The following is a 26,451-nucleotide window of genomic DNA, read 5'->3' on the forward strand; positions in this document are numbered from 1 at the left end:
TAAAAATAAAGAAACTATAATAAAGCAAAATTTATTATATATATATATTCTAACAATTCTTAAATTGTATTATAAACATTCAGATATTTTTATACAGGAAAGCAGAAATATGCTTTCATAAAGAATTATTTCAGTTTTACACTTCAAACAGAATAAAGTTTTAGAAATACAAGGATATATATGTAGATAAATGAAAAATAATTAATTCTAAACCCCAGTAAATATTTTTTCTTAATTATTGCTTGAATTGGGACGAAGATAGAATTATTTTTAATTCACATGTCACTGTATCCCTGTGAAATCTATTCTACAAACAAATTTTAGCCTTTGTCAAGGACAGGCATAAAAACTAGGAAAAAAAATAATTTTCATAACTACTTTCTCTGTCTTATATATGTGTCACTAAAGATTTTTATTTAATGTACTTAACGTGGATAGTAAAGCACACACAAAATTTATTCATAAGGAAGCAATAAAGAGGAGAAAATCAATTTTATTTTTTGTCCTCCCTAAATAAGTCATCAAATAAACATAATCGTCATTTATTTTCTTCCAATTCCCTCTCCCTGCCTGATAAGGATTGAGGTCATGGTTTGAAACATGAAACTTTTCCCCCACCCGCCAGTCAAACATTCATTATTGTCTTTTTATGTGCAATCTTTATAATATTTTTTTTATGTAGAAAAGTGCACAACGTTAATTTAGGGGCGTGTTTATACCCCCCCCCCCCTTCCCTATGGGAAAACTCTTTGATATGAACCCCTTGATATCTTTGTGCACTCACCTGATTATTTGAGCAAAAATCAAACAGTTTGTACTGTTTTGATTAAAATAATGGAAATTCTATAAAACTAGAACGACAACATTCATGATAGAAAAGCTAAAGTGTAGTTTGAAAAAAATTTAGATCTTCATCTTCAATTTGTGCAATAAAATAGGCCAAACCTTCCCTAAAAAGGACAATTGAACATTTTTCTTCCCCCTCTCTTATTTTTTGTAATGAATTGCAATTAGGGAAGGGAAAAGATTAAGGGAGGGGGGGCTAAATTCAAAATTTAATTCTTCAAAATCGGGAAAGGATTATGTGCTCGACTTTGCACTTTGAGGGAAACCGCTAAATAAACTTGTAGAAAAGCTAAGCTTTAAAAAAATATTAATTAAATCCTAGATTATTGAATCATTTAATCTGTTGGCGTAACATAAATATGAAACTGAAAGGTACATCCGTAAAAATTAATAATTATATTCTTAAGAAAATGTTTGTTAAGTATATACTATCTCCAAAAAATACTAATAAAGGGTGCCAAACAAATTTTCATGTTTTAAAGCTTTAATAAATGCATATAAATATATAGAGTGATTTAATTTAAGAATTCAAAATTAGAGTTATTGGCTGTTTAAAAAAAGTTTTATGGGCTGTGAACATAGCTTTGAATAAAAAAAATCTAATTTTAATTTTTAAGTTGAAACTCTTTTTATCATACATTTATTAAAGGTCTAAAAAAGAATTTAGATGGTAAACCCTGTATGTATTGTCAAACATCATACTGTTCTGATATGATTATGAAATTGTATATTCTATAATTGTATTGAAATTTGGTGGGGAATTATTCTTCACATCAAATTGTTGGTATTCTGTTTCACAATTTATTCTAAACAAAAAAGTTTTATTTTAGACTCTGCAGGACATATCTGGACAAAATATTACAGTCTCTATGCAGTTTATATCTTATGGAATATTTTTACTGTATCAAAATTTACTGTTCTTGAAGATAACTTTTTATGTCGTTTTCTAACATGGCAAAAAATAACTTGTTATTGGCTAATATAAAACTCTTTATTAGTTAAATGTAGGCTTTATGTGAATTTTAGCACTTTGAATTTAGCAAAGCATTTGATTTTCACCATGAAAACAACATGAATTTAATACACTTCAAAAGACCATTCAAAACTAACAAAAATTCTAAAAATAGTTTTACCTGTTTCTCTCTCCTCTTCTCTGTCAGATAGACTGTCATTGATGTCTTCATCATCAACAATCTCCAGATTATCATTGAGATCATCATTGATTGGCTCCAGGAATGACTCCAGCCTCTCAAGAAGGTTTACACCAACCTTAGCGAATTCCTCCCAATCTTGATATCTAGAAAAGAAGAAAATGTTCTAATCCATCATAAGTATAAGGATAACTGACTCAGTATGTATGCCCGATAAGAACTGGCAATCGGCTTGGCCGATCGATCCATAATCGTCTGGAAAGTTTTATTTAAGACATCATATAAAGTAGTAAGGTTTTTTTGTACTTTAAAATATCGGTAACCACCTAACCCATTGAATTCTTTATTTCAGGGAAGATTTACATAAACCCTAGAATGGTTTTAGGCTATATTTCTACCCCCTAACCCCTTGAAATACGGAGCCAATAGATGCCAGGATCACAGCCGCTAGTTTTAAAAAAAGAATTGCACAAAAATTGTACAGAAAATATGAATAAAAATGCATAATGCATAAAATAGCCATTAGTGCTAAAAACAAGCAATTTATATCAAGAATAATAGCTTTGCAAAACAGCGTAACAATAAAAAGTACGTAATTTAACATATATCACTTTTTATGTTCAAATGACGTCAATTCAGTTGAATTCAGTTCATTGACCACAATTTTAGTTTATTAAACCTTACATTAAAGAAATGTTTGTTAATTCTATCTTTTTCATAAATATTTTATTGAATACGATCCAACAAGGATGATTTTATCCATAGAAAAAAATAAATATTACTAAATAATTAGAATAGTAATAATTGGAAATAGATTGTCATTTTTATAAATTTTATATTTTAAAATCTTTTTTAAAACCTCTTTTCGATTCTTTTTGTCCACCATTTTTATGTAGCTAAATTTTTTAACTTTCTGTCTGTTTGTTTGTTAATATGCCTGTCCTTCTATTTTAAGTGACGTTTATTTGATAATAACATTGCAAACTCCGGGTATAAATACGGGTCTGCTGTTCAATAAAGTTTTGGTCAACGTAATTACAAATTACAAGGTCTAGACTTGGAAGACAATGTTTACAAGAATAGAAGGATAATGAGTTGGATCTATTTTTTTATATTAAGTTTTATCAATAAATGTAAATATATATGTATAATCCAGACTGCTACATGGCTTTCTGTTCTTTTATAGAACTCGGTTGTGTTTATATTTCCGACACTATTATCTGATTTCAAAGACCCAATACAAATCAGGACAGGGTGGTCCTTGCCCTGTGGGTAAAGTTACATATACAGGGTGCGGCACATAAATCCGGACGTTTTTAAACGACCATAGCGTCAAAACTACTTGACCAATCAGGACGTTTGACCCCACTATAAAAAGCTTATGTAATGACCTTTTAGCACAAAAAAATCTTTGGACGAAGATGGACGTGTACAACGAGCTGGCCGCGCATATGCACAACAAGGCAGATTCCATATGCGCCGGTGGTTTAATCTGGATTCTCGACTAGGGCCCACTAAATCTGACCTCAGCCCATCTGTAGGTGAGGTAGAGTTATGCATTTTGCTGGGGATACTGTTAGATACATAAGTAAGACACTAGAAAAGACTAGAACTCTCTATCTGAAATGGCTTGGCCGTAGTACTCCAGCAAAGTGAAACGGGGCAGATTTTGAGATGTAAAAAACGTCAAAAATCGTGAAAATTCGTGAAAATTTCTCGGTTCTTCACTTCAGGGACCTATATTGAACTTTGAAACTCATTTTAGACTATGGGTTGCGCTAACAACCCTAGCTGAAACTTCATGCCATTTCTAAAAAGGTATATAACGTCGTTATAGCTCAACTGTGGTCCAAATAAGAGCCTCTGTGTCTTAGGGTATCTTGATAGTTGGGCAAATTTGGATCCTGCGGTTACTCACGTTCCTAAGGAAATGTGGCCTCCTAACAGCCCGATCTTAATTCAATGGACTTTTCGGTCTGGGGCTACTTTGAAGCATGCACCAATAGACGTGCCCATACCACAAAGACCTACCTCATTGCCACTATCAAGGAGGACTACGCCAGCTTGGACAGGTAATTATTGACCTGGACCTGCCGGCGGTTGAGGAGGCGGGTAGAGGCGGTAATTGAGGTTAGCCGCCATTTTTTTTGAACTATCTAATAGTCATATACCTATTCTGCCTCTCAGTTTTTAAAATTCAATAAAATCTTTAAAATTGACGATTTTATGTTTAAAAATTAGAATTTGTCCGGATTTATGTGCCGCACCCTGTAGCTTATGCCCCTTCTATTATTTTACTAATGTTGCATCGATCCGTCAGATAGTAATGCTATCAAATCTACAAAAAAAAAACATGTCTCAATAGTATTTATGTTTGCTTGTTCAGAAAGACTTTATTTAAACAAAGAAAATTTTATCTCTTTCTTCCTGCCTGTTTAAAAGGACTCTCCACAGAAAAATCAACTTTGGATTTTTGAAAATCTAACCTGAAACTATTATTCTCTGTTCAATTTTAGGCATTTTTTGTTTTTGTGGCATCGCGATCGAAGCCCTTTGAAAATTTTGTCCGCCGCCTATTTGTACTGCCACTATAACAATATATACTACACTTTCCTCCACTCAATATATGTTTGCCGCTAAAGAACATTTGCTCCATTGCAACCGGCCGCTCTACGATTTATCCTCTTCCTTGACTGGACAATCCTGCCGCCTCCATTTTGTGTTCGCCTCCGCCAAATATAACCATCTTTTGCCGCAGTTGCCGCATTCATCGCCCTTCTCCGCCGCTACTCCGCTATACATTGCGTACGTCGCTATACACAACACCCCCAGCCTCCATTTAATTTCTGAACAAGGGAGAGGGGAGCATGTATTAAAAAGCGACGTACAGCAATGAATAGCGGAGTAGCGGCGGAGAAGGGCGATGAATGCGGCAACGGCGGCAAAAATAGAAGCTAAAAATCACTAAAGCAGCACAAATTAAATGGCGGGAGGATTCACTTAAAGTAGGTAAAAAATTTCAAAGGGCTTCGATCGCGATGCCACAAAAACAAAAAATGCCTAAAATTGAACAGAGAATAATAATTTCAGGTTAGATTTTCAAAAATCCAAAGTTGATTTTTCTGTGGAGAGTCCTTTTAACTAGCAACTTTACTGACATTTCTAAAAGAAGATTGCTAAATACTTTTCTTTTTTAGTAATGTTTTTTTTGTAATGTATCATAAAAGTTAGCTACAACTGCTTAATTTATAAACATAATAAGCTTTTTACAATATTATCGTGTTCGTTATTATGCTATCTGGTTAGTTAATTAGAGAACAACACTAAAGGGGGAGGGGGTTAAATAACTGTATTTCTCCTTCCCAAAGACCCTGTGCCGACTTTCAATTGGATCTTTGATAATCAACTAATAGTGTCGGGAATATTAACACAGCCAAGTCGCTACAAAAAAAAAGCAATTTGCTAGCAGACGAAATAGGTTCTTGGCAAAGGGATCCAGGTAGTTGTCTGGTTATACATATATACTTTAAGTTTATTGTTAGTTAATCGATAAAACAACGCAATTTTTTCCAATATGTCTTATATACCTATTAATATTCTGTGAATAAGAACCGGTTCACAGCCAAAATGAAAAATCATGAATCTTATCGATCAAATTAACTACGATTAGAACATGTACAATTGTACATTTTTTGTTTCCGCGGAAAGCTGTATAATACGATGCGATAAATAACTATTCTTACATACAATCTATAATACAAAGTAGCTTGATGTCTGTCCGTCCGTCTGAAGCTTAAGATCTCGGTAACCACTGAACCGATCGGATTCTACTCTTCAGGGAATATACCTACTGGTCCTGTGGTGGTTTTAGGCTATTTTCTTGGGGGGTGGGACACAAACAAAAAATCCCCCCCCATTTTTTTTTTTTTTTTTTTTTTTTGTGGGAGATATCCCTATTTTAATTTAGATATTCGTATTTTTTTTTACGAATTTCACCTTAACTTTTTTTATCATCTCTTGGGGCAAAGCCCCTAGAGGCTAGGGGCGAATCCGCTAGTATTATATATTGTCATTCTTGTTAAAAACTTTTTCAATGAATAAAAAACTAGCTGTATCTATGTGCTTTTATATAAAATATACTCATATTTACGTCAGAATTCGACCTAATATCTTTTATACCATTATAATGTACATAGATAGAACTACATTGTGAGTAGATTATTATGTTTACATATAAATATTTTCTTTCATATAAACATATTTCAGTTGGGGGTGTAAAACCAAGTTTTTTTTTCAAAATCATGTACGATATACGTACATAATAACGGAGCTTTTTGAAACAATGAACTTAAAGAAAGTAATAATTTGGCTACAGGCACCATTGCCAATTACACCAGAGAGGGAGAGAACATTGGGCTGAAAATCATGCTGAATTTTAATATTTGATTAACACGATCTCTTATTCATTTACTCGAAAACGTTATCAAATTTTGATTTGATTGTCTAAACTTCTCTATCAATAGTTTTAATATACAGAAGGCCAATGGGTTATTTTAGTAATCGGTTATGTATAAACATTTATCGTCCATTGCCTTATTACTTAAGACCTCTGCTTATATCCACCATAAATGTTAACAAAATGAAAAAGTAAGTTTTATTAATGTTTTCTTTCCACGACCACAACTGAAGGTGCTATAACACAAAGAACCCTCTTGAACACCTATATCCCCCTCTCCTGCCTTTTTTGTAATTTGAAAAAAAAGAGTGGGGAGTTTTAGTTTGAATATTTATCACTTTAGGTCAGGATGCGTTAGGTTTTATTGAGTACTGTGTAGCCCCAGGAGAATTAGGGCCCATGGCAAGGTTTAGAAACATGAATAAAACTACTTTTCCCCCCCTTATTTTTATTTTTTTTACAAGGGGGATGGGTATTTGTGCTCCAACCGACACTTATTTGCTTCTACCTCTTTATATTTTTTGGCTGGAAAAAAAACATGAGACGTGTCTTTTCATGTGTCCATTGAAAAAGAAAATTACATATGTCAGAAAAAAATAATAATATTAGTTAAATTATGAATAAAAAGTATAAACAGTTTGAACTTTGGGGCATGCAGGTTTTAAAATAAAATCATGACTTTAATTTTTAAAAGTAAGTTTATTAAGTACGTCCAAGTTTTACATTTGGCCCTATAGAAAAAATACTTTTTTCATATTTGTTGAAATTTAAATTGATTTGCCAGCATTGATAGCAATTGTGACATAAGAATTGTTTTATTGACATGATCCTCATACGATTAGAGGCTAGGTGGTCCGTACGTCCGTCCGTAACTGATTTTAGAAAGCGTAGAATCTCTATAATGACAATACAATACAATAATTCTATTCATCTGATTTTCGGAATAATGATCCCTAGGACAACAAGGTACAGTATTTTAAGCAAAACATCTCTATAAATAAGTAAAGACAAGTGCACGAATGTCTTTGGAGAGTATCCTTTATTTAAGGATTTTTGCAACAAATTTACATACTTTAAATCTATATTCTGCTTATTGACTTCTGACACTCTACAAGTGTTAATATTCGTTTGTCCTACTGTCAGATTTTAGAGCTTTGCTTTTACAGATGTTCCCACCCTTGTTTATATTCGAGTTACTTACTTTTGAGTCTGTATAGATTTAAGATCTTCTGATGATCCAAAGATTGACTCCTCATCAAGGTACTCTACAAGTATTGCTTCTAGCTCAGATATTTCTTCTTTATCCATTATATCAAACAGGTTATTACTCTCTATGCTATAATTCCACAGCGCCTAAAAAATAAAAAATAAATGCATTTCTGTTTCTTACTCAGTAAATTTGTTAATAATTAAACGAATAACCGATTAAGAGATCAATGCATGAAACTTAAAAGAAGGTTGGCAATATTAAAAAATAAATCTCTATTTTTGGTAGCCTTTGAGAAAATCTTATTTAATTCCAGATTTGTTTGACCCGAGGGTCCAAAGTTCTGGGATTTTTATTTGATTATTCGTGGAAAATTGTCAATAATACAATGCAATACTTGATTTTTCATTATTGCTCAGAATTCACCGGATGTTACTCGGTTTGGAAACCATGCTGGAAAGATTGTTTTAAGGGACCAATACTCTTCTGGAATGATGGAAGGTTGGAATTGAGTTGACCTACACAGCATAATGTAGCGTGAAATCCTTCCTCCAGGACCAAACTAAGTTTAGATTTTGTATCAAATCTGCCGTTTATGATATCTTGCTAATTTATAATTAAATATATAATTTAAGTTTCCCTTATATTTTACTAAACATAAAGTATTAAGATAATGCATTTTGTAGGATTTTAGATAAAGAACGCCTATGAATAAAATATTGCATGAGGAATGGTTTCCATGCAGGTATGAGCGACTATTTACTGCGAGGTTTCAAAATTATTCTTCAGTACAGCTATGAATTGCACTAGTTAAAAGATTTATATATGATTTTAATACAATTGTTAGATGCTGGCGAAGCTACCCTATAATGCAAACTTAATAGGCTCAGTCATAAGTAAGATCTTAATGGAAAATAACAATTCATAAAATAAGAATATATATATTTTCTGTTGATATATGCATAAGTAACTTTCATAACTTTACAATTCAGCTGGCTAAAGAAACATATTTTCAGTATGGCTTCGAAACCGATTAATATACGCTGGATTAAAACCAGTTTTGAACCATACTACGAAAAATAACATAATTATCCGCGGAAAGCCGTTTATAATACGATGCGATATTTAACTTTTACAACACTGAGCGAATATAAATTGCCTCTGCCGAGCCCTTATTTTTGCCTAAAGAAAACATTATAAATTCAAATGCATTGAAAAATATAGTTAAGTTACTTTTCCAGGCCTTTTATCTACATTTATGTAGAGTTTCCTTTGTAGGCACTTTACTTAATTGCTTTAAAGCTTTTACTTTAAACTGTGTATGTATGTGTAAGCAGTAGCATACTCAAGTAAAACAAGTTATTTTTTTTTAAAAGTATTTAAACAGCTTTTTTGGGTTTACATTATAGAGCGTAAATTATTAAAACTACAATCCTTTTAAAAGCCCTGTTTTTAAAGCAACTTTATTTTATAAATAATACGTTGGGATCATATAAAGAAAACGAGGAAGCGGGTTCCGTCGTATTTTTACGTTTGTTTTTGATAGGTTATTTTAGGATAGGTAAATGTTAATGATTGCCCCACAAGGTTAGGAAATAGGCCACGCAGGGTTAGACCCACCGGCTGGGGCAAGAAATGGGAGAAAAGCATCTGTAAAAATACGACGAAACATCGTTTTCTTTCCATGATCCATACATTGTTTTGTTAACTTTAGTGGGGATAATAATCTATATGCTAAGGTCTCAGCTGCTAGTAAAATTATATATCAAAACTCTAATTCAAATCTTGCTAACATATCTCCTTCTGTTTAAATTCCTGCGTACGCCACTGTTTCTATGCCATTAAAGAAAATGAATGGTTGAAAGTAAGTTGAATGTAATAAAAAGTTCCTTTTTGATGTTTCACATAAATGCAGCCTAAATAATCTAGTCAAAAAAGTGTTTTAGCCTTTGCTTTTCTTTATTCAATACAAAAAATACGATGATTATATGAGTATAGTCCAAAACCAATTCTAAAATTATAATTGATAAAAAACACAGCAAACTGTTATACACGGAATTCAATATACACAGAAAAAATATGCTATAGCAAAGCAAAGATTTCTTTATGGTAAAACAAGCATCAACTTTGATAAAATAAAACACAGTGTGGCTTTACAAAGAAAACCTTCTAAAGCAATAAGTCTAGAAATAATTTCCTTCGTCCAAATTTTCTTTGTTAAGGTTTTGATGTAAAATGTATTCAGTTTGACATCAAAGTCTTTTGAGTATGAAAATATTATTTTTTTTTTACATTTGATTACTTTTTCTAAGATGACTTGACAAAAAACATGAGCAAATAAAAAATCCTTTAAATCTTCAACAAATGTTATAATCTTTTGTTCCCTCACCTTTCTTACTAGAATTAAAACAAGAATTGTGTTCTACCCTTCAGGGTAGCTTATTCAGGACAGAGTAAGAAAACTTATCATGCTCATGAACCTTTGGAAGAAGTGAACTTAAATAAAATATAATTAATTATTTTCATGTAAAAAACTAAATGACGCTTACTTATAGTTTATTTTCCCTGTAAAAGCTTTTCCATTTAGAATAATGACACTACGCTTTGATTAGGCAGAAATCTAATATTTGATGTTTGAAGCGTGTGACTGTGTTGCTTATGCCTATTTTGTGAACAGGTTTTGTGTGTGACGCACATCAAAATCTAGAGAGTGGTTACAACAAGCAAAAAAATATTAATAAATATTAGCTTTCCTCCTTACAAAAAGTGTAAGCTGACATCTGTTACTGAAAAGTTTTATTCATATCTGTGAGAAGGTATTCTGTCTGAAGAATATCTAATCCAAGATATTAAACTCCCCTAGTAGCGAAGCTCATATGACCATGGATATAAATAGGGACAACAATAAAAGTAGGACTTGCAAGGATGATAACAACTCCAAGTAGTGAAGTACAAAATATCATGGATAGAAAGAAAGACAACATTATTAATATATATTAATAATATTTTTATTAGCTGCCGAGAAAATCCTCATACCTTCATGGCGTTACGGACTGATGGACGGACGGCCAAACATACAAAGTTAATGATTACGTAGCTACGCTTATAAAAATCAAAAGGTTTTTTTTGCTAAACAAAGCTAAGAAAATAAATACAGTTAATCATATTTTGTTTTAGATTCAGACAGTTTGCCTGTAGGTCCTGTTTTCTGTTAGAATTTTCTGCAAATATTTATATTTAATATATTGGCATCGGATTAATATTGGTTAAAAAAAAATTATGTTTTTGAGTGAATTATAAAAGTGCCATTAAAAGACCAAAGGTTAATATTCGAAAGATTATTAAATTTAACTAAATAGTAAAAGAAAGGTTTAAACAATATATTTGAATAGAGCAATGTACTTGACAACTAAAAAAAACATTTGTTGCCTTTAACAGTTCCACAATCCTATGTAAGATAAAAATTTTATACAGTTGCTATATATTTTTTATGATGTTTATGATTGGGTTAGAAAAACCATTCATTCATATACAAAACTAAATTATTCTTATTTAATCCAGAGTGTACAACTGTACATTTATACTTAATTAAGTAACAGTGCATAAGGATTCCATTAGGTTTCATTAAGTTAATATGTAGACAGTAGTAGCTATGCTTTAAGACTTAATTATCTTATTATATATGAGTTTTTCCTCGGGTTATAGTTAAATTTTGTAGATCTCTTACTGCAAAAGTTATTTTGTAGTTGTGTTACTAATTTATAAAACCTTATTGTGTAATCGGTTTTTTCCCAATGAATATATGCATTTACAAAAGTGTAAAAAAATATCCCAAAGGAATACTCAGGAATAAAAAGAAAATGTAAATTTTTACCTGAATGAAAAAGATAAGCACTGAAACTTAAACTATTAGATTACTGTTAGTCTAAGGGCTTAGCAGTCACTCATGTTTATTAGGACTTAGTAAGAATGAGTAGAGTTCAAACATTATATAAAGAGTATCTTGACTGTCCAAGAAGTTGTCGCTATTTAAATGCATGTTCATATGAAAAAATTGCTTAAAGTCGCAATCAACGGCTTTTGTTTGTGAGTACTGTTGAAGGATTTATATTAGAAAAGGATAATTTCCTACTTTGCCATTTACTGAGTTAGTTGCGGCTAAGGCTCTTTAAGAGATAAGCTTATGCTTAAGATTCAAACCTAATTAAGAAAAATCATACATATTACAACTTATGAAAGATAAAATAATGGACAAACACTTTTTGTAAAATATTAGATGTCCCCCAAAAAACGTTATATCCAAAACTTAACCCTAAGATAGAAAGCTTGGGCGTCCTTGAATATGTGAAAAATATCAACATTTTCCTTAACCCTGAATTTCATAGACTGACATCATAATGCCGCATTACCCTTCATCATAATTATTATCACAAACAAATGTAATAATAATCTACATGTACAGTTTTATTATTAGTTTCTTTATTGTACACTAGCGGCTTCGTCCCTAGCTTCTAGTGGCTTTGTCCCAAGAGGTAATTAAAAAAAATTAATAGAAATAAACTGGTGCTGTTAATTTTATATGAAGTAGTTTCCCCATAAAAACTTTTTTTTGGGAGGGGGGGGGATTTTCATTTAGGGTGGGTTGGGGGTGTCCCACCCCCCAAAGAAAATAGCTTAAACCCACCACAGGACCAATAGGTATATACCCTGAAGAGTAGAATCCGATCAGTTCAGTGGTTACTGAGATCTTAAGCTTCAGACGGACAGACAGACGGACAGATATCAAGCTACTTTGTATTTAATCAAATGTCAAGGAATTTCATGAAAACATGGACACTTTATACTTTTCAAATGTGCATATCAGCTTAAATTTGCAAAAATGAAATGTAAATATTGCAAAAATTAATGACATCAAAAACAAGTAGGTATAACATATATAAACTTTATATAGTTTCAGAGATGGTTTAACTATTTTATAGTTTATTTTAATTCCTACGGTGCAGCGGTTTTATGTTATTCTCTTGACCCCTCCCTTCTCCTTTGAATGTAGAGCCCCTAGACGCTTGGGGCGAAACCGCTAGTTTTGTAAAAGGTATAGAGAAATAACAAATTTAACACCAAAGGGTAAAATGTTACTATTTTTTACGAAAACTAAATTTAAAAAGGAAGTCAAAAAATGTAGAACAAAACCATTTATAATCATATATTGTTTATTTATATATCATTAAGTTTATTTCATTATGAAAAAAAACAATAACCCATAGAGATATAAGGAAAAATTAATGAAATAAGATGAATTTTTTCTGAGTGTGGTAGTCTAATCTACAACCGTCAAATTTTTAAAAGCCATTTGTATTGCAGCCCGTCTAATTTATGGACAACCGCCACCAAATTCTGTTAATCAGCTACCAAAACTTAAATAAAATTACTGTAAACAAGCTGAAATATACATGAACTGGACTGGGGGTGATTAGTTTGTTTGTTTAGTAGGTCATGTTAGGTTTTATTGTGTGTTAAGTAGCAGCTCATACCAATAACGAAATTAATTCGGGAAAAAATCACGAAACCTATACGTGTTTTTCAGCTGTCGTTGGGGGGCAACACATCGTAAAATTGACGACCTCTCCATTTGCCCCCCAAATATTATTTTAGATTTAATTCCCTTGTTGGTTATACCTTATTCCTGGTTAAGTAGTCCCAGATCTGTTTTAAACTTTAAAAAACTAAAAAAAATATTTATTTATAGCTAGTCGCTAAATAGATTCCATGAAAAAAATAAAAATTCTTACGATCATTGAGAAAAAAGTATTAGTCATGGGAATACTTTATCATCAATTTGCCAACCCTTGCAATCCCTGATAACCTAGAAATTAACCTAGATTCAACAAATACAAATGTAAAAATACATTCTATTTAAGGCAGGATATATATATTTTAAACGCTTTGGGCTTACATACATATGCGACATACTATCAAATAAACCTAATTTTATTTTTACTGGTAGAAAATATATGGCGGTAGATATAGATCTGTTCTATTATAGTACTCGACCTATATTACAAATAAAAAGTTAATGTTTCATATTTTCTTAAAATGCAATACTACTCTAGAAAATTATACCTAAGTTAGTAAATTGCATTACTTGATAGTTCTCAGTGTTCGGTCTTAAATAGTTATGTAGTAGAACAAGACACTTTTGTATAGCCACTAGGGCTAGCTTGAGCTCCACGCTCAAGCAAATTATGCGTTAACACGCTGTTTAAGGGGAGGCCTATTATGGCAGGTGTCCCAATATAAGCTATCGTAATAAATGACACTATCCGCTTAAGACCTCGGGGCTATTGGACAAGTATATTCTTTGTAAAAGTACTATATCTAAAACTACGCAATATGAAGATATGATCTAATATAATTATATGATGTATGTGTTATTAGGTAGACATACGTCTGTGAGTAGAAAATATATTGAGCTCCTCTATAAACAAGTGCAATTTATATTTTTTCGTATATTTCTATGTAATAATTGTTCATTTTCTATAAAAAATAAGTTTTCTTCAATTCAAATTAGATTAAGTAAATTCTTATTAAATGAAATAAAATCTTTGGGTGTAGTATAGGAGAAAAGCTAATGTGAAAATACGACGAAACGCCCCTTAAGAGGCATTGCTACGAAAGAGACTATACCCAAATCTTTTATTGTTACAAAACTAAAGAAATGGAATAAAATGATCAATTTTATTCTTTGCTGTTGTCGCATGTGAGTTTTTATTTAAATTGCATACACACAATTTCTGAAACCAGTTGTGAAAGGAGGAGAAAAAAGAATAATCATGTCTGTGTGTTCACATAAAAAGTTGCTTCGCAACAAATATAATTGACCTTTTTACTCTTTACTTTTTTTTATATTATCATTTATTATATTTTGTGTTATGGATGTACTATCGGATGTACTTGGTATGCATATAAGACCTCAATTACATAATGCGGCAACAGTTTAGTCCTAATTTTATAAATGTATATTATACATTCACTCTACTACAATATTTATTTATATTTACTATAGGCAGCTTGTAGATTTTATCCAGAACAAAATAGAAATAGTAAAGCTTTTTAAAACGCTTATTAAAATATGACATTATACTTGCCTACAATTGGTCAATTAAAGTTTTATATTGACCTGCCATTGATAAATTAGTTTGTATATTGACCTATTATTGGTCGTTTGTATTTAAGACGTTATTTTTTATATGCACTATAAAGAACTTTAGAAATAGTACATCTTTTATTATGAAAATATCCAAAAAATTAAACACTATTACTTTTAAACCCTTAAAATTTAATCCAGCCATACAGAAGTCTTAAGATTGTTGAAGAAAAGACAACCCACCAAGGGCTTAACAAAAGAATATACTATACCGCTGGGTTTATTTTTTAGTATTTAAAGAAAAATGTGTAGATTGGGAAGGTTTTAGGCTATTTTAACTTTTCTCTATTCCTTTAATACAGAGACCCTATATGCTTAGAGGAGGACCGCTAGTTATATTTAATCAACTTAAAAACAAACTTGATTGAGAAGCCCCCTTAGATCAGAGTAAAACAACAGAGAGGGATAGGGTTAAATCACTGTATGTAAGTCCCCAAACCGAGGACCCTATGCAAAATTTCAATTGGGTCTTAGAAAATCAACCGATAGCGTCGGTAATATCAACACTGCCAAGTCGCCACAAAAGAGTAGAAAGCAATTTGCTAGCAGACGAAAAAGGTCTACAACAGAGGGATCCAGACAGTCGTCTGGTAATACATCTATATTTATATATCTTTTCTTAAAATCAAACTTAATTGAGAAGCTCTCTGTATCTGAGTACAAAGAAAAACAATATGGCTTACTTTTTGTCTGCTTGACTTGTTATAATATATGTATTTGTTCAATACACTCTTACTCTTCATTTATTTTATGGTCGGCAATAAAATTCCAGAAACAAAAACAAAATTGCACAATTCTAAAACAAACATTGTAAAAAGAACAAAGTTTTTTTTCCTTTTCAGTTGAATATACAATACAATGTATTTTCAGGAAATATTTTTGTAGTTGCGGAGCTACTCGATAAGTCACGTTGTCTGTACTTCTGCTTCTTAAGGATATAGGAAAAGGCAAAATATATGTAAATAAACCTTTCCTAAAGCATTTTAAAGCATAAAAAGCATAAAGGGAATTATTTGATTATTATCTAATTATTGATTTTGAGAAATCCTTACCAATGGTTGCTTTGAAAGTTTAAAGCCTTGTTCTTTAGTAGTTTACTTGTTGTTGTAAATAAGCAAATTGGCGGCGTTCTAATCCTTTTGAGCCAAATATCTTTTTTCGTGTTTGTATATGTAACTTTTATGCCATTGTGAGACTTTTTTATGAGTACTTTTATGTAACTTTACTAACCTTTTTGCGTTTGATGTGGGCTTTTCGATTTTATGTTTAGATCACAAAAGTTTTATACTACGAATAAAATTTGCTGTTAGAATCTTCTTTTCTAAATTTACAAAATATATCATAATGTTTTTTATTCTTTTTTACTGAGCAAGTATTTAATTTTTTTTTTCTTACTATAATACAGTTTAAATAGCCTTGTTAATTTAAACTAATAAGAATTTTATTTTATTTGTTATTATCTATCAAATTTATGTAAAATGAGAAAACATAAAATACTTTTAGCCTGTTTGAAAAGAAGGAAAGTGACAGGCTGTCAAATTCTAAATAATTCCCAGATAAACTTAAACTAATAAACATCAGGTTTCAGACTCGTATATGTGTCTGTGTGAGTGTGTGTGTGTGTGTTTGTGTGTGAGAGTGTGTGTGTGTGTCTAATATAACCCCATAACAAAGTTTATAAATGAAAGTCGTGTAGCTATTAAACATAATGTCTTGTTCAAAATGTATACAATCAGTTTCTCAGATTTTCTTGTTTCAATAAATATCATAAGGCGTCGCCACATGCCCTGTCTAACAAAATATATGGATATTTTTGGTTAAATCGCGACTTATTCTATTCACATCCTGGAATATAAAGGCATAAGAAAAAGGCCGATGAATTGGTGTACATCCCCAATGATGATACACAAAATTACCCCTTAGTAGATTACATTTTTGAAACTGAACTACATAAACCAACCAATCAAAATTCATTTTAAAAAACCAAGGTTGTTAAGTCATCGAATAAGAATTTGGGTACTAGTGGAATAAACATCATTGTTTCACCATGACATATAAACATAAAACCAGTTTTGTTACCTGTGCCTTCGGCATCTCGAGAATATCAAAACTGGTTTTAATCTCATATTGTACATTTTATAACCGCGGAAAGCTGTTTATAAAAAGATGCGATAAATAACTATTATTTAATATTAATGATATGTATCTATACCTGGCAGGCCAGAGACCCTAGGAGCCAGTCCTGGTCATCTGGATCACTTGTGCAGTCCACCAAAACATTCACAAGCTTCGATACTCCATTTCTGTTCCTAAAAAATATTATTATTACAGGTATTACAGGTATTTTAGATTTGAATCTTTTATCAATAAATTGGACCAATGAGAACACAGTGTAATAAATCCGGACATTTAATTGGTAAGAACATGTACAAAGTTTGTTACGAAAGGGCAGTTATTGTTTAATTTCATAAAAAGTCAGCTAAAAATTTTTAATTTTCTTTTTATTTTGTCAACCTTGTTTTACCTACTTTTTTTGCAACGTGCTAAGCCATGCCGTCTGCCACGTTATATTTATTCAATACAAAAAGAGAAAAAAACAGGTATTCAACGATTAATATTTTCTTTAAAATAAAATACTTAATTTCTTTGTAAAGAAAGTTTTATATCTAAGATAATTTTATGGGGAAAAAATTATTTAATCTTTTTTAAAGAGTACAGAAGACAAATAATCGCCCAATGTCTTATATTTATGTAGAATAAAGTGGAAGAGAGAAAACCCTCAATTCTTGAGAAAATGTTGAATAGAATTATTGCATGGCTTTTGGCAATACCAACAATAATACCGTAAATATTATGACCATGAATTTCAGGGATGGGACCTCCGAATACAAAATAAAACATTTGTTCAAATAAAAAATAAAGGTAAGGTAAGTTGCTTAAAAATAGTGCCTAAAAAATGACATCATACAATACATATGGCTAATGATACACAGACTAAATTACCAATGTCAGCCCAGTAAACATTGTAATTGACCAATGGTTTGCCAGTATGACGTATTTTTAAAGGCACTATAAAAAGCACTGAAAGTTAAGTAATTAAACAAGGAAAATATTGTTCATTAAAATAACCTACACATTAAACAAAATAAACTTTAAAAATCTTATTTAGCTTTTCATCGCGATACAAAACCAATTTGTATCCAACAAATTTTGTTGGCATAGAACCAATCCTTTTTATCCCTGATAAATATCTGGGTCATCTGGTTGCTAAACTGTTGAAGCCTCAATGCGAATATTTGTCAATAAATTGTATAGTCAGAGAGAGGGGACATTGGGCTGTTTATTACACTAGTCCCCAAAGTTTTATGATAACATTTTCTTATTCGTTAGCTTAACAACTTTAAGGATTTTTTGGAATTTTGATAGGTTGGTTATATAAAATGAGTGTACATTGTACGTTTCAACCACTAATTGTAATCTACTGGAGGGGTAATTTTGTATATCATCATCGAGGATTACATTAATTTATCGTTCATTGTCTTATCCATTAAGATCCTTGGGTGCCACCCACGAGGGAGGCTACCTGAACCTTGACAGGACAACTCTGGTTCCAGCAATTCCAGACTGGGCCAAGGTGAATTCGTCATTTGTGTCAATAAAAGTCGTTAGAGCGGTTATTTTTGCAAAGTATGCAATACTGAAAAATCAAAATTTTCTCAAAATAATGATTAAAAAAAATTATCAGTACATAATGTATATTGCAGTATATTTCTATATCAATGAGATAAAATCTTAAATGCTTTTCATATCTAATCATTATCAGAAATTACGTACGTCATTTTGACGCTAGTTTTGACATGATCTGATTTTTTTTAAAAGTTGATTCTTATACCGTTTGGACATGACTATGACCACGTCTTGATGATTAAAAGATTTATATATATTTTTTTTGTTCAGACGCTGTAAGCAATAATCCAATTCCTTAATTAAAAGATATTTAACTTTTGTTTGTTTTTCCTTCAGTCAAATTTGTTGATCCGTGCTTTTACAAATACTTTAATCCTTGTTTATAAGTCAGGAGATACCATTCATTTGAAAATAATAATAGTAGATTTCTTTGAAACAAGGTTAAAGTATAATACTTTATCAAACTCATCGAAGGCCGAGAACTTTAGAAATTTAGAACAACTTATTTGTCTTCATGGTTTAATGCATTTTTCAGTGTACTTTGAGTTTAAACCGCGGCAGGCAAAAAACTAACATTCGTTAACTGTTACTGCAAAAAGTGTACAAAACAAGTAATAAATTGTAATTACCAATTAGAGACAATCATACAGTATAATGTATTAGCATTCATTGTTATAGCTGTAGGAAACTTCAATTTTTTTTTTTTTTATAAAATTACCCAAAATACAAACTATTAAGAACTCGTTCCTGTTCACTCTGGTGTTCCATATATCAAGACACCCACTATAGGATATTAGTCTAAGTAACATCCAACAGATAACCAACTCAATAATTGCACGGCCTTTGTCTTGAAGTCCTTACTATGCATGGTAATGAGTTGCGACTGTTAACTAGATATCTCTTTGTATCACGCGTCAGATATAACAGGAGTGGGTACCATTTGAACGTTTATAGTATTACGCAGGACATAGTACCCATAAAAATGACGTCATACAATACAAAAGACCAATCATAGGTCAGTATTCATTTATATTGACCAATGGTAAAATGTATACTTTCCTATCATTGGTCTTTTGTATTGAATGACATTGTTTTTATAGGCACTAAAAGCTGTTTCTCATTTACCTGAGGCTAGTTCTCTTATCTGAATCTGACATCATGTTGACAATGACCCCGACACTGGTGTACACCAGATCTCTGTGCTCAGATCTCAACAGGTTCAGAACTGTGTCCCACGTCTTCGACTCAACAACCTGGAATAAAAACGAATGGAAATATTAACGAATTCACCCCTACAGGCCTCTAGGGACATTAAGAGGAAGGGGAACGGATGATTTTGGTAATTTTGTACCTTCTTTAGAAGTAAAAAAAGGGCGATGTTTTGGAATTAATTTAATTGATAATAAGGAAGGGGGGGGGGAGGGATTTCGCGTTTGTTTGTTTGTTATTTTAGGTCAGGTTATTTTAGGTTATTTTGGGCATTACCGCCGGGCAAGGATAAGGTTTAGGAATTTTTTTAAATTTTAGTTTTGGGAAAAGATACCAACGGGAATTAAATCCAATGCATATTCAAATGCCATACTTCCTTTTACTGTTTAATTATTCATATGTGTTAATACACCAAGTGTCAAAGCTGTCAGAGTTGAAATAGAAATCAAAATTAAATTTGCCATATATGTAATTAGCACAAGTAAGCCATGCCTTTGAATTGTAATACATTAGTGGGAATTTAAATTTAGAGTAGAAAGGTGTCTGTTTGTCCGTCTGTCTGTCTGAAGCTTCTCAGGGTATAAGCATACTGGTCCTACAATGGTTTCAAGCTTTTTAAAGGGGGTTTGACACCCCCCATCTTCCCCTAAAGAAATTTTTTTCAAACTAAAATAAAAAAAGAGTAAAATGTATCAATTTCTAATTCATCTTGCTTCGAAACCTAAAAAAGGGTAGGCGCGACACCTTTAATATTTTGAAAAGAGAAAAAATAAATTAAATGTACACTATTTATGTTGATCAACATTGAAAAACTTACATTTGATGTGCTATACAAAGAAATAATTTAACCTTTAAACATCTATATGTTTTGATTAATTATTTTTTTTATACATTAATGCGACGGTTTCCGTTTAATTAAAATTATAATTAACATAAAAGTAAAGGGCAAAAGTATAATTACCATTTAATTAGCTAATTGTGGAAATAAACTATGATTTATTGGTCTAATATAAATAGTTTTTAATTAAACAAATATTATAAGATGTTTACCAGAGAGAGAGAGGGACAATGGGATCTTTATTACTCCTTATTATCTCCTTCTTTATTTCTTATCAAAAAGTTCATTTTGGTATTGTAATATTGCATGTTTCTTGGAATTGATATAAGGGAATATGCAAATTTTAGTGTCCAATCAATTCTGCATAGTTCCTTTTATTCGATAAAAGACACTAATAACGTAAAAAAAGAAAATATTTTAAAAGAAGAGAGTTAACAAATGTAGAAGGGCAAGTTTGTGGAAGCGCTGGAAAGAGTCATGTGGGACGTAATAAAAATACATCTGATTTTTTTTAGGGGTTTCCTTTCACACTTCTCCTCTTATCCGTTCTTTTAAACGAATTTTTATGACGTCACACATGACACTTTCCAGCGCTTTTAGTTTGTGCTGTTGTAATAATTAATATGCTTTTCTGATAACTTGCTCAAGTAAAACATTTGCGGAAGTGAATGCACACTCATGGTTATCTCAAGGTTATTCAAATGCTAAAATTATTTTTAATTTATTTATCGATTTTTCAATGGTTTTCAACAAACGATTTTTTGTTTTACAAAAGAATCGTAGTGTTATGATTATTTTAGGTTAGGTTAGATTAATTAAAGAATAGTAGAGCCCTGAGAGAATAATACCTCGTGAGGATAGGCCCTGCAGGGTTAGAGTCCCTCTCAAGGATAATTTTTTTCTTAAAAATTGAAATTCGGGGTAGAGATTCGGTGTCCAAAAATAAGTTTTAGTAAAAGCACCGATAATTATTCTAGAAGCGCAGCTTCTATAGATTTAGTGACTGCTTGAAGGTAAAAAATAAATCTTTATTTCTTGTTCAGTAATTGAGAAAACAAATCATGAAGACACCCTCCTCAAAAATAGTTTAAAACCTTCCAAGGATCTATAAGAAGCTTCACTGTAGAGGAGAACAATATATGTTTAGCGGCTAGAGAGATCCTTCGGGACAGACAAAAAAAGGCTTACTACTTTATATAATAGGATAGAGTTAAACAATTCCTAAGAATCTTTAATTGAAGCAACGTAAAAAACTACGTCAAAAAGAAACATCAAATTTAAAGTCATGTGGTTAAAACCAGCAATAACTGAATTAGTTGAAGAACAAAAAAACTTGTTTTTATTCATTCTTTGTAAACATGTTTTACAACAGAAAAAAAGAACAATATTAAAAAAATAGTAAGATGTACATGGAATTCTTTCTAGATGTATGTATGTTTGTATAATAACAATAAAAAATAATGAGAAGTAGCGTTTTCAAAATTAACCATATATAATATATATAACCAACTTTAAATTGCACAAACATGAATTTGGTTTTCTGTGTTCATATCATATTTAGTAATGAAATGGATATTGCAGCTGCAGCTAATGTAGTAGTTTAAACATGCCATTGGTCTAACAGTTGTGACAGCTTCCTATCTAGCTGCACATTTTATAGACAATTTCCAGAGACGACTGATTGAAGGCAAATATAGTCACTAAGCACGATAGTTTTTTTTTTTTTTATCTATTTTGTAGGAGGGAGGGCAGGTTCAACCTTCAATAAGAATTCAAAGAGAAACCGCCTAACGAAAAAATACCTTGCCATCTTATCTTTACAAACCAAAATTTAAACCTCTTTGGCCGAAGCCCTTAATATTTGAAATAGTTTCAAATAAGAATATAGCTAAATGCAATCTATTGTTGTCATATAATTATTCTGTCAGAAAACTTAACAAAATGTTTAGTAATAGAAGAACAGGTAGTAAAATATTAACTAATTCTAAAATTCTTTAGAAAATAATTATAAAAAAGTTCACCCACTTAAAGTGGCCATTTTTAAAGAAATTAGCTAGTAGTAAGTCATTACTGACAATTCTGTATTTTTTCAACTTTATTCTTTCCCATTTTATCAGGTATTCAAACTGGTTTATTTTTTTATAAAAATTTTGATATATTGAAATCCCTCAAATACATGAAAAAAAAACATTTTCTATTTTGTGTATGCTGACTTGCTGTATTTTTACAAAAAATATATTGAATTATTGAAAAACTGTGCGCACAAAAATATTCATTTTTTAATATTTTATTTATCTATTTCCTATACATAACATATACTTTTTAAGCTATTTAATTTTTTCTAAAGTTTGGTATCTTCCTTCAGGGTATTCCTTATTTTTTTGACTGAATTAAAATATCTATAAAACATAAATTCCTTACAATATTTAAATTTTATTAAAATTGTTGTTACCTATGCACATTAATAAACTTGTTTATTCTATCAAACAAAATAAGGGTTAAAAAGGACATAAAATATTTTTTCTTCTTTTTTTAATTGTTCATAAATTAAGATTTATTGATCTTGACCATACATTCGAGGTTTTTTTTTTGGATAGGTCAATAGATTTTAACTTGATATTTGACTTTAGATATCATGTCTCATAGTATTCTGATTATTCAATAACTCAAAATGAAAAAAAAGATTGATAAATATTTTTACCTGGTCCCTGATATGTTTTGATCTGGTTAGGTTGCCTAGGACCCTGCTGGCCTCAATCTGGGCCTCTAGGTTCCTACAGCTGATGTAGGGCTCTACCTTGGAGTAGATATAGCTATCCTGGTTCTCCTTGTTCCCCGTATCTACAGGGTAATACGTTAAGTTGTTCAGGGTTGCCAAAGTTGACAAAATCAACTCTTCATTCTCCTCAATATCCCCGTTGGACAGGATATCCGTCAGATGGTCATACACCCTGCCCATGCCGGCAACCTTGTTCCCAACCTCGGGGTTGATGCTCATGTTGGCAAAGACACGGATGATCTTGATGACAACGTCCTCGAAGTTGCCGGAGGACCCGTGGTCATCCTCGGATTCTAGTTTCATGGCAACTGATACTTCTGACCTAAACAAAAAAATAATTACATCTACAAAATATAATAACATAGTTGTATATGTCTGTTAGCTTACAAAAGGCTTTCATTTTTCACATACATATGTAAAATAAATCACAAAATATGTATGTCTTTTTTTGTTGGATAGCTTATTCAATATTAAATTTAATAATATTAATAATTCTTGTTAAATCATTAAAACCATGGAATAAACAGAAAAAATATTGCAATTTTCTATTGGTCTTTTAGTGGTGGGATGACAGACGTTCAGCTCTAGTTTTAGAGTAGCTGCGCTACTAAATTAATTTAATAGTAAATGCCTTGTTTAAGGTATGCTACTTTACTTACTTTTTAAATCATTAAAATGATATTGATAATTTTTTAAAGATTTTTTGTCTGATAATCAATGAAAACTTTAAAAAATAATCCTTTACCTAGGTGAGGGGCCGACATTTTTATTTTTGTATGTGTGCAGCAAATCCAGAAGAATATCCATGTTTTCATCCCCAGATCTCCGGTCAAAAAACGGTCGTGCCTCGTCACACTTGGCCATCAAGTTGCCCAGGCAGTAGGTGAGCCGGACAACTATATCCTGGCGGCCGGGATATTTCCGCAGCACATTGACACATGTGTTATCAAAGCCTGTGCATTCCGCCAGCACATTACAGGCTTGATCATTGGATGATAGGATGCTTAAAGTGCGAGCTATGTTACACACTATATCTAGGTCTGTTAGGAATAATTCTAAACATTTACAGATGAATGGTATTCCTTTAAGAACAACCAACTTTCTTTGGGAATTTGAATCATTGACAAGATTTCTGAGAACGCCCGTGAGTTGAAATAGTACATGGCTAGTTTCATCTGGTATTTTCTTTTCTGACTTGGCTTCGTTGATTAGCTTTAGATGCAAAAGTACAAGATCAAGGACGCCCATTTTTTGCAGCCTAACTCTTGTAGCTGGGTTCATGGTTAAAAATTTCAAAGCACCATAACCATATACTAAAGCCTCGGCGTCTAAAATAGGACAAGCACCGCCAATAGAGTTTATAATAAGCTCTAGAGTGTCACTATTCAGGAAACACTGATCATTTTCCGCCTCCTTGGCTACTTTGTACACAAGTTTATATGCTGTGGACAGATTTTGTTTTCTCACATTGATTGACAACAAAATTTGCACCAGGTGGATTAGAATCTCAGCATTCTCAGTTTCTATATAATTACTCAGAACTTTGATAATTTCCCCACGTTTTTTAGAGAAAAACTTGGGATTGTTTGAGTCTAATATAAAGGAGTACAGGCTTTGAAGTTTTGAGATGATAGTGTTCTTATCATTTGTAAGATTTCTCAGACTTTCAAGTAGAGATGAAAGGATGAGTTCTTCAGCAGATTTTGCCGGTTCTGTGGGTGGCGTCTCGTATTCCTGGAAGGAAATTGATTTGTTGGAAATTTTCTTCTTGGAATTTTTGTTTGGTACAATTTCTTCCTCTAAAGTTTTAAGGAAAGGTATTGGTTCTAGATTAGAGTGAGTTTTGTTCTCTGCTTTTCTCTGCAGCTCTATAAGAGCATCAGAATCAAGAACACTGTCAAAACTACTTTTATGGCTAATGACACTTCCATCACTACTGTCACTTGTTTCAACCCTGTCAATAAGACCCTCAAAGGGATCTGGACCTGATTGAAGATCTTGGTTGTGTTCTTCAATTAGGTCAGTAAGACTACAGGCTGATCTGAAAGAATTTCTTTTCTCTTTCGGAGATCTTCTTGAAGTTAGCTGAGCAGATTTGGGTAATTGTGGCAGATGCGTTGTCATCCTCTCTTCACTTTGCATTTCAGAACTAAGCAACCTGGCGGATAATGGCGATAGCTTTACACCAGCTGTCACTGGTCTGTTGTTAAACTCTTCTTCAGGCAGTGGCCGCAACCTGAAGGAGCTTGGCGGTCGGGCTACATGATTAGTAGAACCTTGATACAGCCGCCTGTCTGTCTGACGCGGTGTAAAGGGACGTTTAGTGTCAATGGTCTTCACCGCCATGGGTCTGCCAGCATTGTCAACCTGATCAGGACGGGTTATGGTTGCCTTGGCTTCTTCTATTATTTCAGCAGATGTTTTCCCGGATTTTGTGTTTATATAAAAGGGAACTTCTGACTTTAGGCTGGTTGTTGAACCAAATGCCTGTCTGATATTCATTTTTAATGTTTTTTGTTTTTTAAATAACTATTAAATCTATATTTTTGTTATAATTTGATAATAATACTCCATTTTAAAAATTTACTTTTCATGGTCACTACATAATTCTTGCTAATGCCTTTATGGCTTTAAACTCTGAGTTGAACTGCACTGAAAAGAATGAAAAGGCACCTTTTTGCATTCTTTACTTGTGGTGGAGGGTGCACAATTAACTATTCAAGCACTTGTACACTAAATGGTTGACTGTAGACCCCTGTTTAATCAATATAAGTTCGTACCCAGGTAGTTTAGAAAATATTTATAGTATACTTGGAATTGTTTGAGGTTATCATATTGGTTTGTGTGTATGTGTGTGTATGTGTGTATGTGTGTCTGTGTGTGTGTGTGTGTGTGTATGTGTCTGTGTGTGGGTGTGTGTGGAGGACAGAGGGTAAGAGGGGAATTGTCTAGAATTTGACAGGTAGACAAATCATACACGTGGGTTCTACTCTTTATAGATAGATACTAGGATAGAAAGATATCAAATTAGATAGAAAGCATTTCTATATTCCAATAAATGTAACAAGATTTTT

The 26,451-nt window shown here is 31.9% G+C and overlaps 1 protein-coding gene across 1 annotated transcript; it reads right to left on the reverse strand.

The window, feature by feature from the left end:
- Positions 1-26,120, reverse strand: LOC145322789 (armadillo repeat-containing protein 2). Its single transcript, XM_080165056.1, has 7 exons — positions 24,123-26,120; positions 23,300-23,699; positions 19,677-19,804; positions 17,077-17,173; positions 7,655-7,806; positions 1,980-2,143; positions 1-1,652 (listed from the first exon to the last, which is right to left on the reverse strand). Exons 1-7 carry the CDS (start codon positions 25,877-25,879, stop codon positions 1,648-1,650), a joined length of 2,703 nt encoding a protein of 900 aa, XP_080021182.1. The 5' UTR covers positions 25,880-26,120; the 3' UTR covers positions 1-1,647.
- Positions 26,121-26,451: the final 331 nt, after the last annotated feature.

Source organism: Acartia tonsa, chromosome 1, assembly GCF_053477335.1.
Source record: "Acartia tonsa isolate MP-2025a chromosome 1, ASM5347733v1, whole genome shotgun sequence".
Classification (NCBI taxonomy): Eukaryota; Metazoa; Arthropoda; class Copepoda; order Calanoida; family Acartiidae; genus Acartia; species Acartia tonsa.

Bases quoted from the DNA above. Each gene is read 5' to 3' on its own strand.
- LOC145322789 (XM_080165056.1), bottom strand. From the start codon at position 25,879: ATGAATATCAGACAGGCATTTGGTTCAACAACCAGCCTAAAGTCAGAA. The intron at 23,700-24,122 runs GTAAAGGATTAT...TTTTTTGTTTAG, and splicing joins AATGTCGGCCCCTCACCTAG to GTCAGAAGTATCAGTTGCCA. The intron at 19,805-23,299 runs GTAAAAATATTT...TTTTTATTCCAG, and splicing joins CAAAACATATCAGGGACCAG to GTTGTTGAGTCGAAGACGTG.